The sequence below is a fragment of the Sorghum bicolor genome, chromosome 1 (genome assembly GCF_000003195.3).
Source record: "Sorghum bicolor cultivar BTx623 chromosome 1, Sorghum_bicolor_NCBIv3, whole genome shotgun sequence".
Classification (NCBI taxonomy): domain Eukaryota; kingdom Viridiplantae; phylum Streptophyta; class Magnoliopsida; order Poales; family Poaceae; genus Sorghum; species Sorghum bicolor.
The window spans coordinates 77,758,412-77,779,398 of record NC_012870.2 but is presented as its reverse complement, the minus strand read 5'-3'; the positions used below and the strand labels follow the sequence as shown (position 1 = coordinate 77,779,398).

Sequence of the window (20,987 nt, the reverse complement as noted above, 5' to 3'; positions counted from 1 at the left end):
CGGTACTGTAGCACTTTCGTTTGTTTGTGACAAATATTATTCAATTATGGACTAACTAGGATCAAAAGATTCGTCTCGCGATTTCCAGCTAAACTGTGTAATTAGTTTTTATTTTTGTCTATATTTAATGCTTCATGCATGTGCCACAAGATTCGATGTGACGGAGAATCTTGAAAACTTTTTACTTTTTGGGGTGAACTAAACAAGGCCTTGTTTTCACATGCATCGAAAATGCCAACCATAGCGTTAGCATAGGGCTATCTACTAGCAGCAATACACGGACGACATGGTAGGAACTTATATACAGGATAATATAGAGATACAACCTAACTTATTCATGAATTTATTGGTACACGAAAGAAATGAATATTAGAGATTTCTTATTTTATCTTAATTAGCCGCATCACGAAAAGGCCTATCGATGTCACACTTTTCGTGACTTTATTAATTTCACGAACTTTGTTTTTTCGATTAAATATCATTTTAACGTCAGTATTTAATTCACATTATTGTTATCTTATCGTGTGTGATCTGTGTGTTTTAAGTACAAAATGTTAGTTATTTCGTAGCAACGTATGTGCATACTACCTAGTAAATGTCTAAATCTAGAAGTGCACATACTTGTCCCTAAATATATGTTATTCTCATTTCCTAAGAAAAAACTTTTACTAAATATATATTAAAATATATTAATATTTATGATAATTAGTATTATTGAAACGGTGCTCCTGGCGTCCAGACATCCGGATGCAGGGGCGTCCGTACGTACCTAGGGGGCCGTCCGTCCCCGCACGCCCCCACACTCGCCCACCCCGCACGAAGGAGAAAGTGAAAAAGGAAAGGCCCCATCCCCCCAACGTGCGCACAGAGGAGAAAGTAGATCGAACCCGCCCTAACCTCACCAGCCCCCAGCACATCCGCCTGCTGTCAGTTCGCCCCCACAACCCCCCCCCCCCCTCCCCGCATGCCCCCACACTCGCCACCCCGTCCCCCAACGTGCGCACAGAGGAGGAAATAGATCAAACTCGCCCCAACCTCGCCAGCCTGCAGCACATCCGCTTGCTGTCAGTTCGCCCCCACAACCCCCAACCCCCTCCCCACCTGTGCACTGCAACATAAGGGTGAAGTCACTGCAAACACCATAAACGCGATATTGAAACAACGCCTGACAAACTGCTGCAACAAAAATGTTGAAGCAGTTGAAACACCATAAACATATATATTATAACAACAAAAAAATAACAACAACTCCAACAGCGAGATGATGAAGTTAAAAGACCTTAAACATATTATAGTAACAAACAAGAAAAAAACAGTTAAAATATTATACTGCAGTTGCTGAAACACAATGAATATATTACTACAACAACACCCGAACAACTGCTGCAACAACTACTGCAACATGCCAACTGAAGAAACTGAAACAACATATCAAAAAACAGTACTCCAACAACGACTGAAACCCATCGCAACATCCAGAGAGAACCATTGCAACAACAGCAAAATCTAAACCCAAGAGCTCGCCGAAAGCCTAGCCCACTAAGACAACAGCTGAAAACGTACTGCACCATCTGGAGAACACCATTACAACATGCGCGAGAGCTGAACCTCGAGAGTTCACTGGAATCTTAGCCACCACCGCATCCCTTAGATCCAGAGGAGGAGGAAGAAGAGGAGGAGGAGGAGGGCTCGGATCAGATCCAGAACAGAAGGGAGGGGTAGGAAGACCTCAGATCTAGATCCCTCTACCACCTACCTCGTTGGAGCCACCGCCGTCGTCCTCGTCTTCGGTTCTATGGAGGTCGCGAAGCGATATAGGGAGGAAAGGTAGGCTCGTCAGAAGCCGTAGCCCTCCTCTCTCGTGAAAGGGGGAGGGAGGGAGGGAGGAATGGAGGAAGGGGGCTCGCCGGAAGCCGTTGATGTCGCCCTCCTCTCTGGTGGCTTGGAGGTCATGGAGGGAGGGGAGGCAAGGCAGCGCGCGAGTAGAGCGAGGGAGTGGAAAAGCCGGAGGAGGAGAGGGCAGGCAGAACGTCATGAGCGCTGCGGGAGTCCGATTCGAAGAAAGGGATAAGGAACAAGGACGAAGCTAGGTGAGTTGGTTCAGGTGCGTTTGTTTAATTGGGCTGCAGGCCTAGGTGCGCGGCGCCCAGATGGGATGGACGCCCGCATAGTATCATTACCATTACATACATTTTGTTTAAATCAAGTTAAATTTGTAATACGTACATTAAAGGTAACAATTATTTAGTGATGGATGGAGTAGAAGAAATAGAAACCTAGACACAAAGTGCTACATGGATTAATCGATCAATCGCTACACATCGCTACACCTACACATCGCTACACCGGGATGGATGGAGTAGAAGTAGAAACCTCGACACTCGCAATCTTGAGGGTTGGGGACATGACAGAATACCACATGGATTAATCGAGCAAATCGCTACACCAATCGTCCTGCTAACTGCTACAGTCATTCAGTATCCTAGCATCCAAGCAACCTTGTAGTACGCGCATGTGTGTATGTGTTGATTATCACATGTAATTGAGAGTTCTCACATGCAGTATAAATCAAGCCAATCTACTGCACACACTAAGCGACGCCACTATTTTACGAACGTTCATCGAAAACGAAACCAGCGGTCAATTAATTTCCGACAGTCATTTCCTTTTCTTTTTTGAAAAGTTCATATATTACTTTTTATTTTTAGATAGAATAGGAATCGTTTCTCTTTCTCTTTTAAGACATTCGATTCTCTTTTCACTTTCTTTTGCTAGATCACCTGTTCTTTAATATTTTTTAAATTTTTTAAGGAGCATGTGCTCATAACTTATAAAACAAAATTAAAAAGCATAACTTTCATAATAAACTTAACAGTACTAACTTAGTAGTGCTTCTAGACAATATAAGTTTGAGGAATAACTCAACATTGCTAACTTAGTCGTTCTCAAAAAAGTTATACTATATAACTTATGTACATAAGTTTACTCCCACTATTTCAAATTATAAGGCATATTGACTTTTCCAAATTGAATTTACTATGTATCTAGACACAACTATATATGTATACACATAACAAATTCAATATATGTAGAGATATCAAAACATTTTATAATTTGGAATAAAGGGATACATAATTTACACAATACAACTTATGTACATAAGTTACACAACTAATACACTAGTGTATATAGAAAGTTATGCAGTTATTATACACAAACAGAAGTTATAAAATACAACTTAGCAGAATAGGTTAGCAACATAACTTAGCAGAATAAGTTAGCAATATAACTTATATGTTATAAGTTAATATACATAAATTGCTACTAGAAAAATAAAAATCTTCGAAACATACAGAAGCCAGGTCTAGTTTTGTTCGTCTCATCACGTTGAACACACCGATGTAGACAGAATTAAAAATAGATACATCATTTAAAAGTTATAGTAATTTGAAAATATTTTGCTTTTTTTATGATAACGTTAAAAGCAGAGGGAAAAGAAAGTGGGAGGAGGGGGGAGGAGGGTACGCGACCGGTATGTATTAGTTGTCAGATCGTTCGCTGGATATCGTTCGCTGAATTGAAAACTACTGAACGACCGTGAGAATGGAATTATGCACACTAAGCTCGCATCTTTGCCAAGACCGTAGGCACTGCACAGTAACCTCGCATCTTTGGCAAGATCATAGACACTGCACAGTAATCTCGTATTTTTGCCAAGACCATAGACATGGATCCTCTGTTCATATCCCTAGCACTCTCTTCGGTCCTTTGCTTCTTGATCATGTATATTACTACCATCTCCAATCTAAGGCCTTGTTTAGTTCACCCTAAAATTTAAAAACTTTTTAAAATTTTCCATGAAGTCAAATCTTGTGGCATATGCATGGAGCATCAAATATAGATTAAAAAATAACTAATTTATAGTGTGTCTATAATTTTCGATACGAATCTTTTGATGTTAGTTAGTACATAGTTGAACAATAATTGTTAAATATAAACAAAAATATTATAGTGTCAAATCCAAAAAAAAATAGATCTAAACAAGGTCTAAGAAAACAAATTTGATTCTTCCTCCTAATGAAATACGTCCTTCTACACATTCGCGAAAAAAAAAAGAAAACAAACCCGATGGAGCCGACCGAAGATGGCCAGTTTTCGAGCAACTCATGGAGCCACTGTTACGCAGAAACTTCTTTCAACACCACGCTTTCGCACCTAACCAGGCCTTGCCGTTAACAGTGATATAAGGATTAGTGCCTAATTAATCAATCAAGACTAGAGAAGGGTTATTATCAAACAGGATTAAAAACAGCCATATGCATGCATTGATCGATGCAGAAACTGGGATGTTAATATATATATTCCCCTTTCTAAAAAATCAAACAGGATTAAAATTACATATGTATTAACTGAATAATAACCTTTTGCATCAAAAACTGAATGACAACCTTAAAAACTCGTTTTCCTAAGCATCCTCTAAAAACGTGTGTTTTGCTAAAAAAAAACTTTATTTTAAATTTAACTGTCCAAACGAACAACCACTTGGAGTAATTGGGAGACGGCAGTGACAATATGACACTGACCGCTCCGTCTCTTGGCGATGGTAGACGCCTCACCAGCCTCAGAATTCATGGTGTTTGCGTGCCCCGTGCGGCTATGCAGTATAAAAATAACCATGTTGCATCGTGTCGTTTGCTCCATCTCTCGCCAGACATGCATCCGTTGTTGCTGCTCATAGAGCTGCTCCTTGTTCTCTGCTTTCTCATCCCTGTACTACCGCTACCTAGAATCTCAGAAGACGAGCCCTTTGGTTCCCATCAAATGGCCAATAGTGGGACAGCTCCCCGGCTTGGCCGCCAACATCCACCACTTGCACGACTGGGCCACCGCCCTCCTCGCCGACGCCGGCTACAACATGGAAGATGGAACTCAAAGGAGTCCACGGCCAACGGTTCATCGTCACCTGCGCCCCGGCCAACGTGCGCCACATCTTCACTTCCAACTTCGCTAACTACACTAAAGGCCACGAGTACACCGAGATCTTCGACGTTCTTCTTGGCGCCGGCATCTTGAACTCCGATGGGGAGTCGTGGCGGCGCCAGCGGGCGAAGACCCAGATGCTCGTGACCGCTCCACGGTTCCGCGCCTTCACGGCACGGTGCAGCCGCGACAAGGTGGAGAAGAGCCTCTTGCTGCACCTCGCCTACAGGTTCTTCACCTTCAACACCGGGCCACGGACGTGCCTCGGCAAGGAGATGGCGTTCGTGCAGATGAAGACAGTTGCAGCGGCCGTGCTGTGGAACTTCGCCGTCGAGCTGGTACCGGGCCACGTCGTGGAGCTGAAGCTGTCCATCGTACTTCACATGAAGAATGGGCTTCGTGTCAGGGTGCACGGGAGGGGCTCCATGGGCCACCACTAGCCATATAACCGGCCCAGCCCATTGCTCGATTGCCATCTGTCCGTAACGAACTCGGCTACAGAAATTGTTACTGTATATCGGAAGTGTGAAGCACCGCCAAATAAACGTATAGAACTATCAATTATGTACAGGCTGCAGTGCTATCTGAAGCTCCTTTTCACATTCAGATAAGATCAACCCATCTAACTACCTGCTTCTATGATCTGTCAACAGGTAACTCTCATCTGATGTCATGACAGCTTTTGTAGCGACAACACAACATGTCGCAACCATCACAAGTTTGACACGGCCCTTGTTGGTCGCTAGAGCAGCAAGTTTTCAGGCAAGCATTCAGGAACATACGACGAATAGCCACAAGTCAAAAGAAGAAAACAGCTGCACAGCAGCACAGCTGTGTGGTTATCAGGTCAGCAATGTCCATACAGCAGCGCTAGCGACCAATTAACCAATGGTGGTAGCACCAACTACTACCAAACCCTAGAGTTAAATCTGGTTCTAGTGCATATGGAAAATAATTTTCCATAACAAACCAACCAAATTGACTCTAAACCTGCTCCTGCAACCTTAAACAAGAGACTAAGTGCGTTCAGCCTAGACCTAACAAGTATTTTCATTTGGCGGAAAAAAAATACAAGAGAATCAATGTACTCCTAGAACCCTAAAGCAGGAGAGGCTAAGAAGATGACACCCCCGAGCTCATCTACCAATTTTAATTCAGAATCAAAATAGCCCCCCAGAAGTGGACAGCTTCTTTCCTGAACAGCTTCCCACCTCTTTTTCCCCTCTCTGTCATCATGGAGGGGTGGCACCCTCACATGGCCAGAGGAAGAAGAGCCAAAAAACACCCCCTCTGTATTCCACTCGCCAGTCACCACCTTGAAGAAACAAACATACACAACCCTACCATCAAAATGCCATACCATGCCCCTCCCAATGCCTTTGTCCAGATTCTCCTCCCGTGCTCTTCCATCAGTATTCTGCAAGCACAGGATGAGATACACACAGGTTTGGTAAGGAGGAACAGTCAGCCATATGGTGAAACAAACAGCAGTGGGAGCTACAGATTGGTGGCAGCCCAAAGAGAGCCGTGGTGCTGCTCGTGCTCGTGTTTCCACTAACTCACCATCCTTCTTCTTGACCAGGCTCCTAGCGAAAAGCAAGCAGATGACCACGAAACCCAGGCCTACAGCTCCCCCGAGCACAATGGCTACAGTCTTTGCTGTCTGCTGCCCTGAGAAGTGAGAAGCACAACGGGAAGAGGCAAATCGATTGATCAGACTAGGGGCACCACGGTCTAATCATGGGAACAATCATTCATGCATATCTCCGGTAAATTCAGGAAGAAAGGCAAAAAGGCAATGAACACAACTTTTATCAAAGCTTTGAATAGACAGATGCATAAACAAGGTGGGAAAATGGAACTACAATACCCTACTAGACAACTACCATATAGTACCTACAGAAAGCGTGAGCCAAACAATGGGAGTTGATGGAGGTTCAGTAATCTACACAAATTTCTGTCCTAAGCTTAAGGTGAACTAATTAGCCGAAGAAACATGTAGAATGTGGAAGAGAAAGAGGAAGGATATGTACATATGGTATGGCAAACAAACGTATCCATGTCTGTCAACTCATAAATAAACTATACAGACAGCATAAGAGCAAGATCATGCCACATCTCAATCAAAGTGCCACTTCGTCAGAGCCATAGCTATCTATAGTTCTGTTCTGGACCACTAAAGGATTCTAATGTATGAAATGATACACCTGAGAGTGGACTAATCTACACAAATTTGCCCAAAACAACCAAAGGAACAACCTAAAAGGTACCAATCGCTATCAATCAATCAATTCTGAAGCACAAGTGAACAAAGAGCACTGCCAAGATCTCACCTACACACATACAAACAAATCTTCCAACAAAACTTTCAGAGTCATAAACTAGGCACCCACATGAATCTTAATAACTGGTTGCACTTGAACAATGATGCTGCATTTGCCCGATTCATCAATCGGGCCAATGTATCCACGGACCCATCAACAAGCAATTGGAATGAATCGGAATACTGGGGATGCAAATGAAACTTGCAAGCACAGCCAAGGCACCAAGTTGTCAAATCGAAGAGCGTAGCTTAAACAAGGCAGGACAGGAGACTGAGACTGACCTCCCGCGCCGCCGCCGTGGGGCACGCCGTGCGGGTAGTAGCTGTAGCTAATGTAGCACTTGTCGAGGTAGACCTGTCCTGAGGGCGCGCCGCCGCACTCGACCTCGACGTGCTGCACGGCCTGGTTGACGCACTGGCTGCAGTCCCCCGTGGAGAGGTCGCCCTCGCACTGCGCCATGGCGTAGACGGCCTGGTAGCTGGTGGCGACGAAGCCGCCGGAGCTGGTGGCGACGCCGCTCTCGAGCGCAGAGAAGGCGGTGTCCCTGCGCATCTCGAAATCACCCCCGCCGCCGCCGCCGCCCGTGCCGCAGGTCTTGAAGAGCATCTGGATGCCGGAGACCTGGGGGAACCCGGACACCTCGTAGAGCGCGAGGCAGCCGGCGAGCTGGACCCGCGCGGCGACGGAGGCGCCGCAGACGCCCTGCCAGGAGGACACGGCGCGGGACACGCAGGCGGCGCAGTCGGAGGCCGAGAGGTCCCCGCGGCACTGGAAGAGGCCGAAGACGGAGGTGGAGGAAGCCGTCGAGGCCGAGGACGAGGAGGTCTTGTAGAACTTGGCGGAGGCGGACTGCGTCGAGAGCGTGGAGGAGAGGGCCGCGATGCTCGCGGGCGCCACCCCGCCCGGGAAGCTCTGGTTGGCGCAGCCCTTGTAGATGAGCGCGTAGATGTCGGCGCACGACGCGGGCGGCGGCGCGTGGAGCAGCAGGACGAAGACCGCCAGGAAGAGGAACCGGCGAGCTCTGCGAATGCCCATCTCGCCGCCGGGTCCTGGGGGGATCTCTCGGCCTCGTCTCCCTGCCCTCGGCCCTCGTACTCTCCCTCTCTGCTCGCCCCTTCGTCGCGGCGGCGGCGGCGGTGGTGATGGTGTGGAGTGGGAGTGTACTGGACTGGAGACTGGACCTGAACTCTGCCACGGTCGCTCGCGGCTCCGCCTGCTTGGTGGGTTGCCTTGCCTTGCCTTTGCCTCCGCCCCGCGCCGCGCTCCTCTGGCCTCGCCCACCAGGCCACCACCGCCAGGTGCCTTGTTTCTCTCTCCGGTTCCGTTCCGCCCCTCTGCGTTTGTTTCGGCTGATGACGTTAATGCCGCGGTTAATGTGGAAAGAGGACGGGGGAAAGCACGCGCATCTCTAGCGTGTGAAGTGAAATGAAGTGAACAAGAGCTCGAGGAGGAAAAATCGGAGCTTGCACGCAAAATCAAAATTGCAGCTGGTGGCACTCATCAGCTTTATTTTCGACCGCAAAACGGACCTGCTGTGGTTGCGAAAGTGCTAAACAAGATTACGGTTTTCAAAAGCAAAATGTCGTGGACCAACGTCTCGATGGGCTAAAGCTAAAAAAGAGGATATATACTAATGTTGTTGTCAGGAAAGAGACTTGTAATCTTAGTTATCTTAGGCTAGAGGGTTTTGTTGCAACGGGGACGCTTCCGATAACTCCGTTGCTCTTGGATGACTTCAGCAGGTTGACAATCCTTCTTCTGTCCCTCACGCCCATGTTCAGGTGCGCTGCTGACTGGGCATCGTTTGCAAGGGGAGGGACTGCAAGACTGCCCCGCTTCAACTCATCAGTACTTATCAGTTATGGTATAGTTTTTTTTTCTCTTACAACAAAATAGTATCAACTAACAATCCACGGTTTAAATTACTGATGTCTTAAAAGAATATGTGGCTAAACAAGATAACAATTCTATTTGTTTATTTATTTATTTATTTAATTATTTATATTGGATAATCTTTTGTAGACTTGCACGTTATTTCTATGAGCACTTCAAAAAGATTAAATCAGCAAATCCTGATATCGACAATCATCATCTACCTCTCGTGACATGTTGTGGTGGGGAGCACTGGAACGGGAGCAAATCTTGCAGTATTTGGAGTACGAGTACTTCCATCGAGGCGTTAGGCCTGATTTCAGTCTTTGATTGTACCCTTCTGTTATTATTAGGCGCATTAAGTTGATGCTAATGGCCTTCTGGAGTACTACAGGTTTTAATTTGGACGCACGGTGTACCACTCGGTACTCGGTATAGGACCAGGGACTCGGCATTTGGCCTGTGCTTTGGATCTTGTCAGTTCCAACTCTATCACCTCCAAGTGTTTTGCATTTGAAGTTTGCATTTGAGTAATTTGCTAAAAAGCTCCAAAAGAGGTATCTAACGGTTTTGCATTTAGAGTTTGCAATTTGGGCAACTTGGCAAATGAGGGAGCAAACTTGGCAAAAATGCCAAGTTGTGGACGACTTTGCAAATCCGATTGCGCGAGCAAAGTCACGCGCGAGAAAAGCGCGCACGCCTGGAGACCTTCTATTTTTATCTTTTGCCAAGTCCAAATGCCAATTCTCTTGGAGATGACATATTTTTATCCTTTGCATTTTGTTATGGGAGTTTGCAAATAGCAACAAATGCCAAGTTAATTTGCCAAAACCTTTGGAGATGCTCTAACCTCGTTCCTCGATCACTTTTTATATATAAACAAAAGTGGCTTCTTCGACGGCCATCAATTTGTGTTATCTTTGTTTTAAACCGATTCGATTCAAAAGTGGCGTTTGTTGTACATGTCCGCAGAAGTTTTATCCGTCAATACTTTTCGTTCATACAAAGCTTAAAGCTCTCAAGTCACACCACATTCATTTGTCCTCCCAGACAACTGCGGCTTTGGTCTTGTAGCTAATATGACAATTTGGCTAGAGAGCTTAGGGGACATTCTGACTCGAGGCCTTTTGTGATGGACACCATAATCATCCTATCTTTGACAAGAATACGCTACAAAAAAGTGTATATGTTGGCTAGGATATAGTAATATACATCGCGTTGAACTCGTTAAAAAGTACGTGAAGTTAAAATTTTGGTGCAATGGCGTTTTTATGGACCTCTCTGCTTACTGTGCGGCCTGCCTAATACACCGCTGCCCGTACTAAAATGTTTGGCCGCAGAAGATCAACTTGTAGGCCTCTCCAAGTTGTCGTGCTTTTCTTCGACCGCAACGTTCGTTTTTCTGCACCCAAGATCTCGTTGTGGAGTGCCAGAACCGTGACTTCAGGATTAGATTAGATTCACCCCCAGCTTTACATCAACATGACAGGGATTAGCAGATTATACTCGCAGCACTCAGGAAACTTTGTTTGCTGATGATGAAAGGATGAACCATAAACCAACGAGAGTAATATATGCTCTCACATGCCTGTCAATTTCCCTGTCACGCTGAGGGACTTGACTCCTCCCCATGCAAATGCATGCTGCATGTGCATGTCGGACCGTGCTCCTGCCACGGCGCATCGGCCTTTTTAGAATGTACCTGCTGGCCTGTGCTACAGTAAAGGCTTTGTGGTTTGCAGCGGGTGATAGTTGTTCACTTGATCTATTTTTCTCTCACAATAAATCAGCCAACAGTATTTTTTCTGTGGCTTATGAGCCACACGAACAAGAAAGGTTTGGAGCAAAGAGACGGATCAGAAGGTGTTTTGATAGTAGAGCATTACTACAGTAGTCTAGTACTAGTATTTGCAAAGGAGACTTAAACTTCAAAGTTATTTAAAAAAAAACACATACACACACAGACTTGTGCATCTGTGACCAGTGACCGATTTGACATACACGGAAAGGTGCCATGTAGGCCTTGTTTAGTTCCCAAAAATTTTGCAAAATTTTCCAGATTCTCCGTTACATCGAATCTTTAGACGTATGCATGAAATATTAAATATAGATAAAAATAAAAACTAATTGCATAGTTTGGTCAGAATTGACGAGACGAATCTTTTGAGCCTAGTTTGTCCATAATTAGATAATATCTGTCAAATACAAATAAAAATGCTACTATTCCTATTTTGCAAAAAAAAAAAATTAGAAGTAAACAAGGCCCTAGCAGCTCCGCTGAAAGCCTGAAAGAAAAATACTCATACTTGTAGGCAGTGAGTGGTACAGTACCTGAAACGAAAGCTGCTGCACAGTAGGTAGTACATTTCCCTCCGTCTACCCACAAGGCCCGACCGACGCTTTCGCACACCGCAAAAAAAGCAGTTTTTTCGCCTCACCCAACCCCGATCGATCGCTGCGTGACCGTGATCGTGATCGTGATCGCTTTACTTTCTACCCCGGCCATCTCCCCTGCTCGCACGCATACGCATCCTTTGGGCAAAGTGAAAAAAAAACCACACCAACACAAGGGAGGGAGAGAGGGACCGAGGGAGGGCGAGGCGGCATCAAAGCAAGCAGTCAAGCACGAAACTTCCTCTCGCTTTGATCGCCTGCCTTTCCCCTTTGGATGATTGCCTTCTCTCACCAGGTGCAGCAGTACTGGCAGTGCAAATAAGAGCCTTTCACTTTCGACCACTATGGCATTATACCCTCCAACATACATAACATAGGAGTAGGTCATAGGTGTACCTCCAAATGCATCAGCCCATAGTTTCTGAGTTCTTCCTCCTTTGGCCCTTGGCTAGTGCTAGGCCGGCCGGCCGGCCGGGGGCCCAGATCAGATGCATGGTCAGCTGGCGTGCTGGGTGGTTCATCCAGGCAAGGGCAATTGGGAAATTGGAGGGCACACCTTAGCTTTTTGGCCATTGACAATTTGCCATACATGGATCTTTCACGGGCAAGTGCTGGTAACTTGCTTGCGAGATATACACATTTTATAATCATATTGTACGTACATGTGTGCATAGCTTTTCGATCTTTACACCACTCGCCACTATCATTGTACTTTTGTGGCCTTGCCTTTAAATTTGGGGGCTTTGGGCAAGCAGGATGAGTGCAAGGGTGTGTGCATGCCACCGTACCCTAGTGGGACAAAACACAAAACGCGCGCTCCCGCAAGAATCCAGGGTCCCCCCCGCGCGAGCCCCCGGCCCGGCAATGTATCGTATCGTATGTGCGTGCTTGTCGCAGCAGACACATGCATGTGGATGCATGCATGGACCATAATCCGACATGTCAATCGGATCGGAGCTACGTACTATACATGAACCCTAATGGTTTCTAGCGTGGTAGCGAGGCGGTACGTGTTTTCTCAGGACATAGCAGTGCATGATTAACGGAAGCAGTGTCCATGCCTTTTTATTTAATTGGGCACACAGTAGTGCATGTTCATACATGAACGCAACGCCCACACAAACACCTCACTCACAACTTGACAACACGTCGACACGTGTGTGTACACACAGAGTAGATGACAAGTGCGTCGTAAATCTCTTTGTGGCTTCACACGAGAGAGAGAAAGGATGCATAAATAATGGGAGCATGTCCCAGCGAGAGACGCGTGAGAGATTACTGAGAATCATGCACATCAACAAAACGCTAATTAACCACTCAATGCTGAAGACCTTCCTTATTGGGCATCGTTGTGATGCATTGAGTTATGTTGTCTTCACTAGAGGAATACGGTCGCTAGTCACTTGATACAAGTTTTTGCAGCCCCTCCTGTTACTGTCAAAGAGCCTTTGTTTATTTGTTCCATCTTTTGTACCCTGCATATGGTGATCGAAGAATAAGTAATACGTACTTTGTGTTATAATAAATATTCTCTTCATAACCATAAAAAAATTATTTTAGACAAGGTCTGGATCAAAACATTGGGGAATATAAATCATGAATAACTTTTAAGTTATTAAGTTTGAAAATATAAAAAACATATAAATAGATTTATCTTCAAAAATATTTTCATATATATATATATACTATTTTTTATAAATATTTTTATAAAAGATAAGAAGTCAAAGTTAAGTTTTGGAGACTGTGTCGTTATTCTAAATGGTTTTTTTTATGGGTATGGAGAGAGTATTCGTTATTATTAATCTAAAAAGGTGTTGATGGACAACAGCGGCGTCAAAGTCTGGACAAGATTTTTACCTGGACATGGACGGCGTCTACGCGCGGCTGACGTCGACGAGCGGGTCAATGATGGCCCATAGACCTTCTTCCGGTGGGCAACGGGGCCGGATCAGGCCCAGGCATGGCCCACACGACCGGACCACACGCCCTCAAGCGGCTTCAGGAGTCGCTGCTCGCCTGCTCGTTCATAACTGAAACTGTGAAGGGTGGGTAGGTGAAAAGGCAAGGAGACGCCGGCACCGCACCGGCTGACCGGCAGCAGGAGCGTCCGTCCGTCCGTCCGTTGTTGCACCTCCCTCCGCCCTAATAAGGTCTGGTTTGATCAAAAAAATTTTGGATTTTGACACTGTAGCACTTTCGTTTTTATTTGACAAACATTATTCAATTATGTAGCAACTAGGCTTAAAAGATTCGTCTCGTGATTTACAGGTAAACTGTGCAATTAGTTATCTTTTTTATCTATATTTAATGTTTCATGCATGTGCTGCAAGATTCAATGTGACGGGAAATCTTGTAAAGTTTTGGGTTTTTGGGGCCTAAGCCCGGGTAAAAAAAGGTCGTTGCTTTCCTCTGCTCTCTGCTCTCTCTGCTGGCAGTCTGCCTCCGGAGTGGGAGAGCCGGAGAGGATCAGAGCAGGAGGAACGGGAGGACGGAGAGGAGAGCGCTTTGACAGGACCTCTTTTCTCCGTTCCACAGTGCGGTTCCGTTTCAATGCCATGATCAGGGATTCAGAGCTTCAGAGATTCAGGTCATGGCGGCAATCTTTGGCAGCCCCTTTTTCGCAGGCCGGTTCAATTGCGAGCAGAGTTGTTGATCTGATCAAAGATTCGGTCGGCGATCCTGTTGACCGACCACAGAGGCCACTGGTCTTTGCTTGCGAAATGCGAGTGCTCACCACCAAGCCAGCCAGCCAGCAGCCTGACAAGGAAGGAAATGCAGCACGTCAGTCGGTGTTCAAGTAGTATACAATACAATGCTGCCGACTTAAAGAATGTTGGGCAAGGTAAACAACAGTTCATCAACATAAGCGTGTCCTACGGTTCGGCATATATAGGATAGGAGTAGCTGCACGGAGGATGGAAAACACACACGTTGCCCAACATTCTTGCCTGCTCGGCTGCTCCTCAAGCCTGATTTCTAACATTATTGCGACCTTGGCGTGCTAAACTGCCTAACTGGACTATTCTATCTGTCCAAGTTCAACAACACCTAGTGCAAAGTGTGCTTGGGATCCAATGCAGTGTAACTGCTGCCCCCACCCTCATTGCAACTTGGAACAAAACCCTGGCCACCCATCATGGAGGAAAAGAACATGATCTTTTTTTCTGGACGAGCTTTGATGTGATCATACTACATACCTGAAGCCCTCATCTCTGACTCTCTGTGTAGTCTGTAGGCTCCTTCTTTCAGTCCTGCATGTTTCCCTTTAGCCCTATGATGAAACTCCTTGTTTCCCTTTGCAGCTTAGGTGAACAGTGACATCAGGGCCCGCGAGAAGTAAAGGTTGCGATGCAGTTCTTGACATCAGACCAGATCAGATCACACACTATTCTTGCATCTGGGGACGATTTTCCAAGTCTTAAATAATATATATGAGCCACTTGTCGTCCTGCTCACTCACACGATGCACAGAGTAGAGAAGGAACCCCTCGGTGGAAATTCTCTTGGATTTTTTATTGCAGACAAGAATCTTCGCTAATGGCAGCACGTTCGCAATGAGACAAATCATTGCATTTTTCGACTGTTTGTGCCACCATCTCTTCCTGTTCTCGTGACAGAATTCAACAGCACCAAAGGGATTGAACGGTAAAGAGACAGAACTTTCAGAGGGTCCAGCAGATATATGGTAAATTAGCATGAACATGCAACTACTAAGCCAGAGTGAAACATAGAAGATCAAGCTACCAATAACTTGTACTCCTAGAAAAGAATGCATTTTCATATAAACTTAACACCAACTTTGTGTCACAATGGTAACACAGAACTGGATAATAGTAGCACTACTTTGCATGACCAAAACTCTGAAACTTCTCTGAAGCAACTTTTTCAGTCAAATAGCAACACCTAAGTCTGGGCACCAGTTCTGCCTCATAATAAAATGTACACGCCACAATAGCTACCCTGGAACACCTGTTCTTAGTTTGTGAAATGCAGAGGACATTGAAGAGTTTTCAACAAACTAGTAAATATACATGTATGGTACGCATGTGTTTATTGAAAGACTTTTCTTCGTAATCGGGATTATAACAATGAATAATCTATTTGAAAGAAAGCTCAATTCCAATATCCAATAGTACCTACAGCTTCCTTACCTTGACGCGAAGCTCGACGGCGAGTTGGGGATGGTCAAACGGCATGCACGACTGCGGCGGCTTCTTTGGTCTCCATTCTCCAAGCTCAACAAAGATCCGATGTTTGCGGGGACGAAGCTTGGGCTTAAGGTAGCACGAGGAGACCGAAAGGCGAGGGCGGCGAAGATTTGTGACCTTTATAATTATAGGGCGGCTTGGATGCGCGGATTACTGCTGCTGATTTGTGATTCCACCATTCAGAAGAGTCCGTGTCGGACTGAGGTAGGAGAAGGGCGTAGAGAGGCCGACCAGTGGGGACAGGACGTCAGTGTCGCAAGGGAGCGGGGTCGGCGTGGCAGAGAGCAGAAAGGGAGAGGAGAGCGCGTGCTGGCGGGCTGCTTCCGCCAGGCCGCGGACTGGGCCTCAGGGAAGAGAGGAATAGAGGAGGGAGGAGTGGGCCGAGCTGATAGTTGGGCCGGATGGTTTTCAACTAGGCCTTGTTTAGTTCCCAAAAAGTTTTGTCAAAAATTTTAGATCCCGTTTACATCGAATCTTGTGACACATGCATGGAGTATTAAATATAAAAAAATAAAAATTAATTATATAGTTTACCTGTAATTTGTGAGGCGAATTTTTTGAGGTTAATTAGTTTATGATTAAACAATATTTGTCAAATACAAACGGAAAAGCTACAGTACCTGAAATCTTAAAATTTTGCCAGCTGAACAAGACGTCAGAGAAGGGAGAGAGAAGACCGGAGGATTGGGCTAGATTGAAGAAATGGGCCAAAAAAGTGCAATATAGTAAACATCGTGTGCCTTCTCGAGGGTTCCCTGTGAACAGTAGAGAGAGGCTGCTTTTCTCCTTCTGAGCTATTTCTTTTGAGCTGATAAAGCATCGAATCTTTCGATCTTCTCCAATCCCAAGCTCGGCTTTCACATTTCGTGTGGCGGATCTTGGGATTCGGGAGCTTCCGGCTGCTTTTGGGATCGTCTCAAGAAGCAACAGGTGACACAGTTTGCTAGTTCTTTGTTCGTCAGCTGCCTATCTTTGCTGCTCTCTCTTCTCTGCAACTTGGGACGACTAAGGGGCGAACCTAGCTTCACTGCCCGTCCTTGGTCTGCGATTGGAGGAGCAGACAGATTTATTAGCTTGATCTATTGAAGTGGCAAGAAGTTGGGGATTTTTTTGTGTCCTGTGTCCAACTGAGCTTTATAATGGAGGCTGAGAAGCAAATTTCTTCGAAAAATTTGAATCAGGATAGGGGCAAAGAAATTGGGGATAATGAAATCCTTGGGGATGGAGTGATTGATTGATTCAGCCGATTGAAACTTACTTCTGAAGAAAGGAAAGTGTTGACAGTAAATGATGATATGGAGGATACTTTAGCTTTTTCTGACCGTGCTATTGTTGGTAAGATCTTATCGTCTAGTGTGCTACACATACAAACAATCATGAGTGCACTTCGGCCTGCTTGGGGAAATCCAAAAGACCTAGTTGCCAGTGGGGGAGAACTTATTCATTGCAGAATTTGGATCCAAACAAGATATGGAACGTGTACTAAATGGTTCACCATGGAATGTAAATAAACGAGCTGTACTTATTAAAAAGATTTGATCCAAATCTGAGGCCTGCTAATATTAGGTTCAATCAATTACCAATTTGGGTAAGAATCATGAACTTACCATTAGGCCTTATGAATAATAAATGGGGATCTCAACTTGCAGGTATGGTTGGTGAGGTTGAAAAATTAGAAACTGATGAACAAGGAAGGGCATGGGGCCCATACCTGCGTGCAAAAGTTGTGATTGATGTTTCAAAACCCCTCCGTCGTTGTGTGGGCATTTTTTCAGCAAGACGACAAGCGCATGAATGGTATGATGTGCAGTATGAAAACTTGCCCTTTTTTTGCTTTTCTTGTGGAATTATAGGGCATTCATCAATTGAATGTCCTAACCCAGCTGAGCGTGATGATGGAGTTTTTTTGCCATATAGTGAGAAACTTCGTGCCTCTGATGATAAGAAGAAAATTTTAGTACAGGAGAAACATCGTAATTTTTTGTCATTGAATGATCATGTTCGCAACATCAATAGGAGCAGTCGACTTGATGATACTGATATACAAATACTGAGAATACTGAGAATGACACCAATGTAAGGAATAAGGCATTGACTGAACCAAAGGTGGGGATGATAAAACAAGCAACATCTCCAATGAATGCTTTGATCCCTCATCTATGTGATACTATCAGTTTGGAGGTTTTGCCTTCTGAGAATGACCAGATGGATTTACAGAGCAAGAAACGCAAGCAGCCATGTAACAACACGGGGTCAGATACTGATTCGCGTCAACCTATACATCAAGATTTTGAGAATGAGTTGGCAATGGTACCACAAGCCAAGGGAACCATCTTTGGAGCAGTTTCTACAAAGGAGGATTTTGTAATACCAGCTAATGATCTAGATCAAAAGAAGAAGTTGAAACCAGAAGAATATATTTCTATGGATATTATAGATGAGGAACTAAAAGAAGGAAATAAAATGGGTCCAGAAATTGAACAGGCGGGATTGCTTGTACAATCTCGCTCGCAAAAATGAGGATCATCACTTGGAATTGCCGGGGATTGGGGAATGGCCCGGCAATTCATGGTCTTCTGGATGTCCAGAAGAGGGAGGCCCCTGATATCCTTTTCCTATCTGAAACCAAACATGATAGGAAATGGATGGATTGGTTGAGGTGGAAAATAGAAATGCCAAATATGATAACGGTGGATAGTGTGAGAATGGCTGGTGGTTTGGCGCTCTTTTGGAAGAGGGAGATTGATGTTACTATACAAAGCTTATCCAAATATCACATTGTCAAAAGATAATACATGGGAAGAGTTACGTAATCTGAAAAATAAATATGATTTGCCATGGCTATGCAGTGGGGATTTTAATGAGATTTTATTTGGATGTGAAAAGGAGGGTGGACACCCTAGACAGGAGTTGAGCATGCAGAAGTTCTGCTCGGCCCTAGAAGATTGCGATCTCCATGATTTGGGATTTATTGGGGACCCATATACTTGGCGTAACAACCACCATATTGCTGCCCGGTACATAAAGGAAAGATTAGATAGGGCAGTGGCAAATAGTGCTTGGAGACGTATTTTTCCTGTAGTAAAAGTGATAAATGGTGATCCGAGACACTCAGATCATAGACCAATAATTATTGATGTTGGTACTAGAGAAAGAAGAGAGTGGATTCAACAGATGGAAAGCCTACCAAAATTTGAAGCAAGGTGGTTGGAAGAAGATGACTGCATGGCACGGGTGGAGGAAGCATGGAAGATGGCCTTGGCAGAAAGTGATACAACCTTGATGGAGGTACAAATGAGAATGTTGGGGGAGTTATGGGAGTGGGATAGAAATGTCCTTGGTGAGTTAGAGAGGAAGATCAACAATATAAAGAAGGAATTAGAAAAATGTCGAAGACAAAATATATCAGAATATAATGTTAACCGGGAACATCTATTGTGTTATAAGCTTCAACGCTTGCAAGATCAACAAAATGTGTATTGGAAGCAGCGAGCTCATAACACCTGGTTGACTAAAGGAGACCGGAATACCAGCTTCTTTCATGCTTTTGCCTCAAAAAGAAAAAGGAAAAATTTTGTGAGGCAACTGAAGGATGAAAATGGAAACGTGGTAGTAGGAGAACAGCTAAAGAATTTTATTGCTAACCATTACCAACAATTATTCATGTCATATGTAGGTAATGATTTCGAAGAGGTCATGAATTGTGTGCAACCTAGAGTCACACAAGAAATGAATGATTCCCTGCTTATGCCTTTCACTGGTGATGAAATCTGGTGCGCATTGGAAAGTATAGGGGATTTAAAGGCGCCTGGTGCTGATGGTATGCCTTCTATTTTCTATAAAACTTTTTGGTCTCTAATTGGTGATAGGGTCAAAGAAGAGGTCCTAGGGGTGCTGAATGGTGGCCCAATGCCGGAAGGATGGAATCATACAATTATTGTGCTAATCCCTAAAATTGCAGCCCCTCAAAGTATTAAAGATTTTAGGCCAATCAGCCTATGCAATGTGCTGTATAAACTAATTTCTAAGGTCCTAGCCAATAGATTGAAAAAGATCCTTCCCAACATCATTTCTTCAACTCAAAGTGCCTTTGTTCCAAGAAGGTTAATTACTGATAATGTCCTACTGGCATATGAGTTGACACATCATCTAAGATCTAAAACAAAAGGGGCAGGTGGGCTAACAGCAATCAAGCTTGATATGAGCAAGGCCTATGATAGAGTAATGGAATTTTCTAATGAAAATGATGCGCAAAATGGGGTTTAATGAGCAGTGGGTGCAGCTTATTTTCAAGTGTGTGTCCACGGTGTCTTATAGCATTAAAATTAATGGATCATACACTCATCGTCTTATTCCTCAAAGGGGTCTTAGGCAAGGTGACTGAAGGGTCGAGATGGCGGACTAGAGGGGGGGTGAATAGTCCTTTCTAAAAATTATTACGCCGGCTAACCGAAACAAATACGGAATTAAAACTATCGGTCTAACCAAGACTACACCCCTCTATCTAAGTTCTCTAGCACCTTGTAAAAGATCCTAAACAAGCAAACAAGGTGCTACCTTAGCAAGAGCTCACCTAACCAATTCTAGAAGCAAGGTCACACAAACCTATGCCACTAGTACTTTGCAAACCGGGGAGCTCATACACAACTAGTAAGCAAAAGCACAAAGCTCCTAAGCTCACTAGCAATGCTCAATAACAAGGCAACCAATGCCAAATTAGAGAGCGCAAGTTACTTGGCTACACAAACTAAGCAATGTGACTAACAAGGTTACACAAACCAAATTAGTCACGCAAGGGAACTACTTCTAGCTACACAAGCAAGAAGGTAACTAGCAAGCTACACAAGCTAACTAAGAGCAACTACACAAGCACAAGTATATGAATGTAAGAACAAGCTTGTGTTAGGGACTTGCAAACCAACGGGAAGAATAATGTTGACATGATGATTTTCTCCCGAGGTTCACTTGGTTGCCACCAAGCTACGTCCCCGTTGAGACAAGCTCCAAGGTTGCCGCCGGTCCTCTTGCTAGTGGTGACCCACAAGTCACACTCTCCCACGTGGAGTGCTTACCACAAGCTCTAGCACTTGACCCGGCCGGACCACTTGTTGCTCTTCACGTCTCGCTCAACTCGAGTTGCTCTTCGCGATCCCCGCGGGGTGAGCACCGTACCCCTCACAATCTCTTCTCCGGAGCACCGCACAATCTC

The 20,987-nt window shown here is 44.8% G+C and overlaps 2 protein-coding genes across 2 annotated transcripts; one reads left to right on the top strand and one right to left on the bottom strand.

The window, feature by feature from the left end:
• LOC8085512 (cytochrome P450 86A7) lies at positions 4,923-5,420 on the top strand. Its single transcript, XM_002468494.1, has one exon. The coding sequence runs from the start codon at positions 4,923-4,925 to the stop codon at positions 5,418-5,420; it is 498 nt and encodes a 165-aa protein (XP_002468539.1).
• Positions 5,736-8,868, bottom strand: LOC8080592 (cysteine-rich repeat secretory protein 11). Its single transcript, XM_002465841.2, has 3 exons — positions 7,586-8,868; positions 6,544-6,651; positions 5,736-6,397 (listed from the first exon to the last, which is right to left on the bottom strand). Exons 1-3 carry the CDS (start codon positions 8,337-8,339, stop codon positions 6,390-6,392), a joined length of 870 nt encoding a protein of 289 aa, XP_002465886.1. The 5' UTR covers positions 8,340-8,868; the 3' UTR covers positions 5,736-6,389.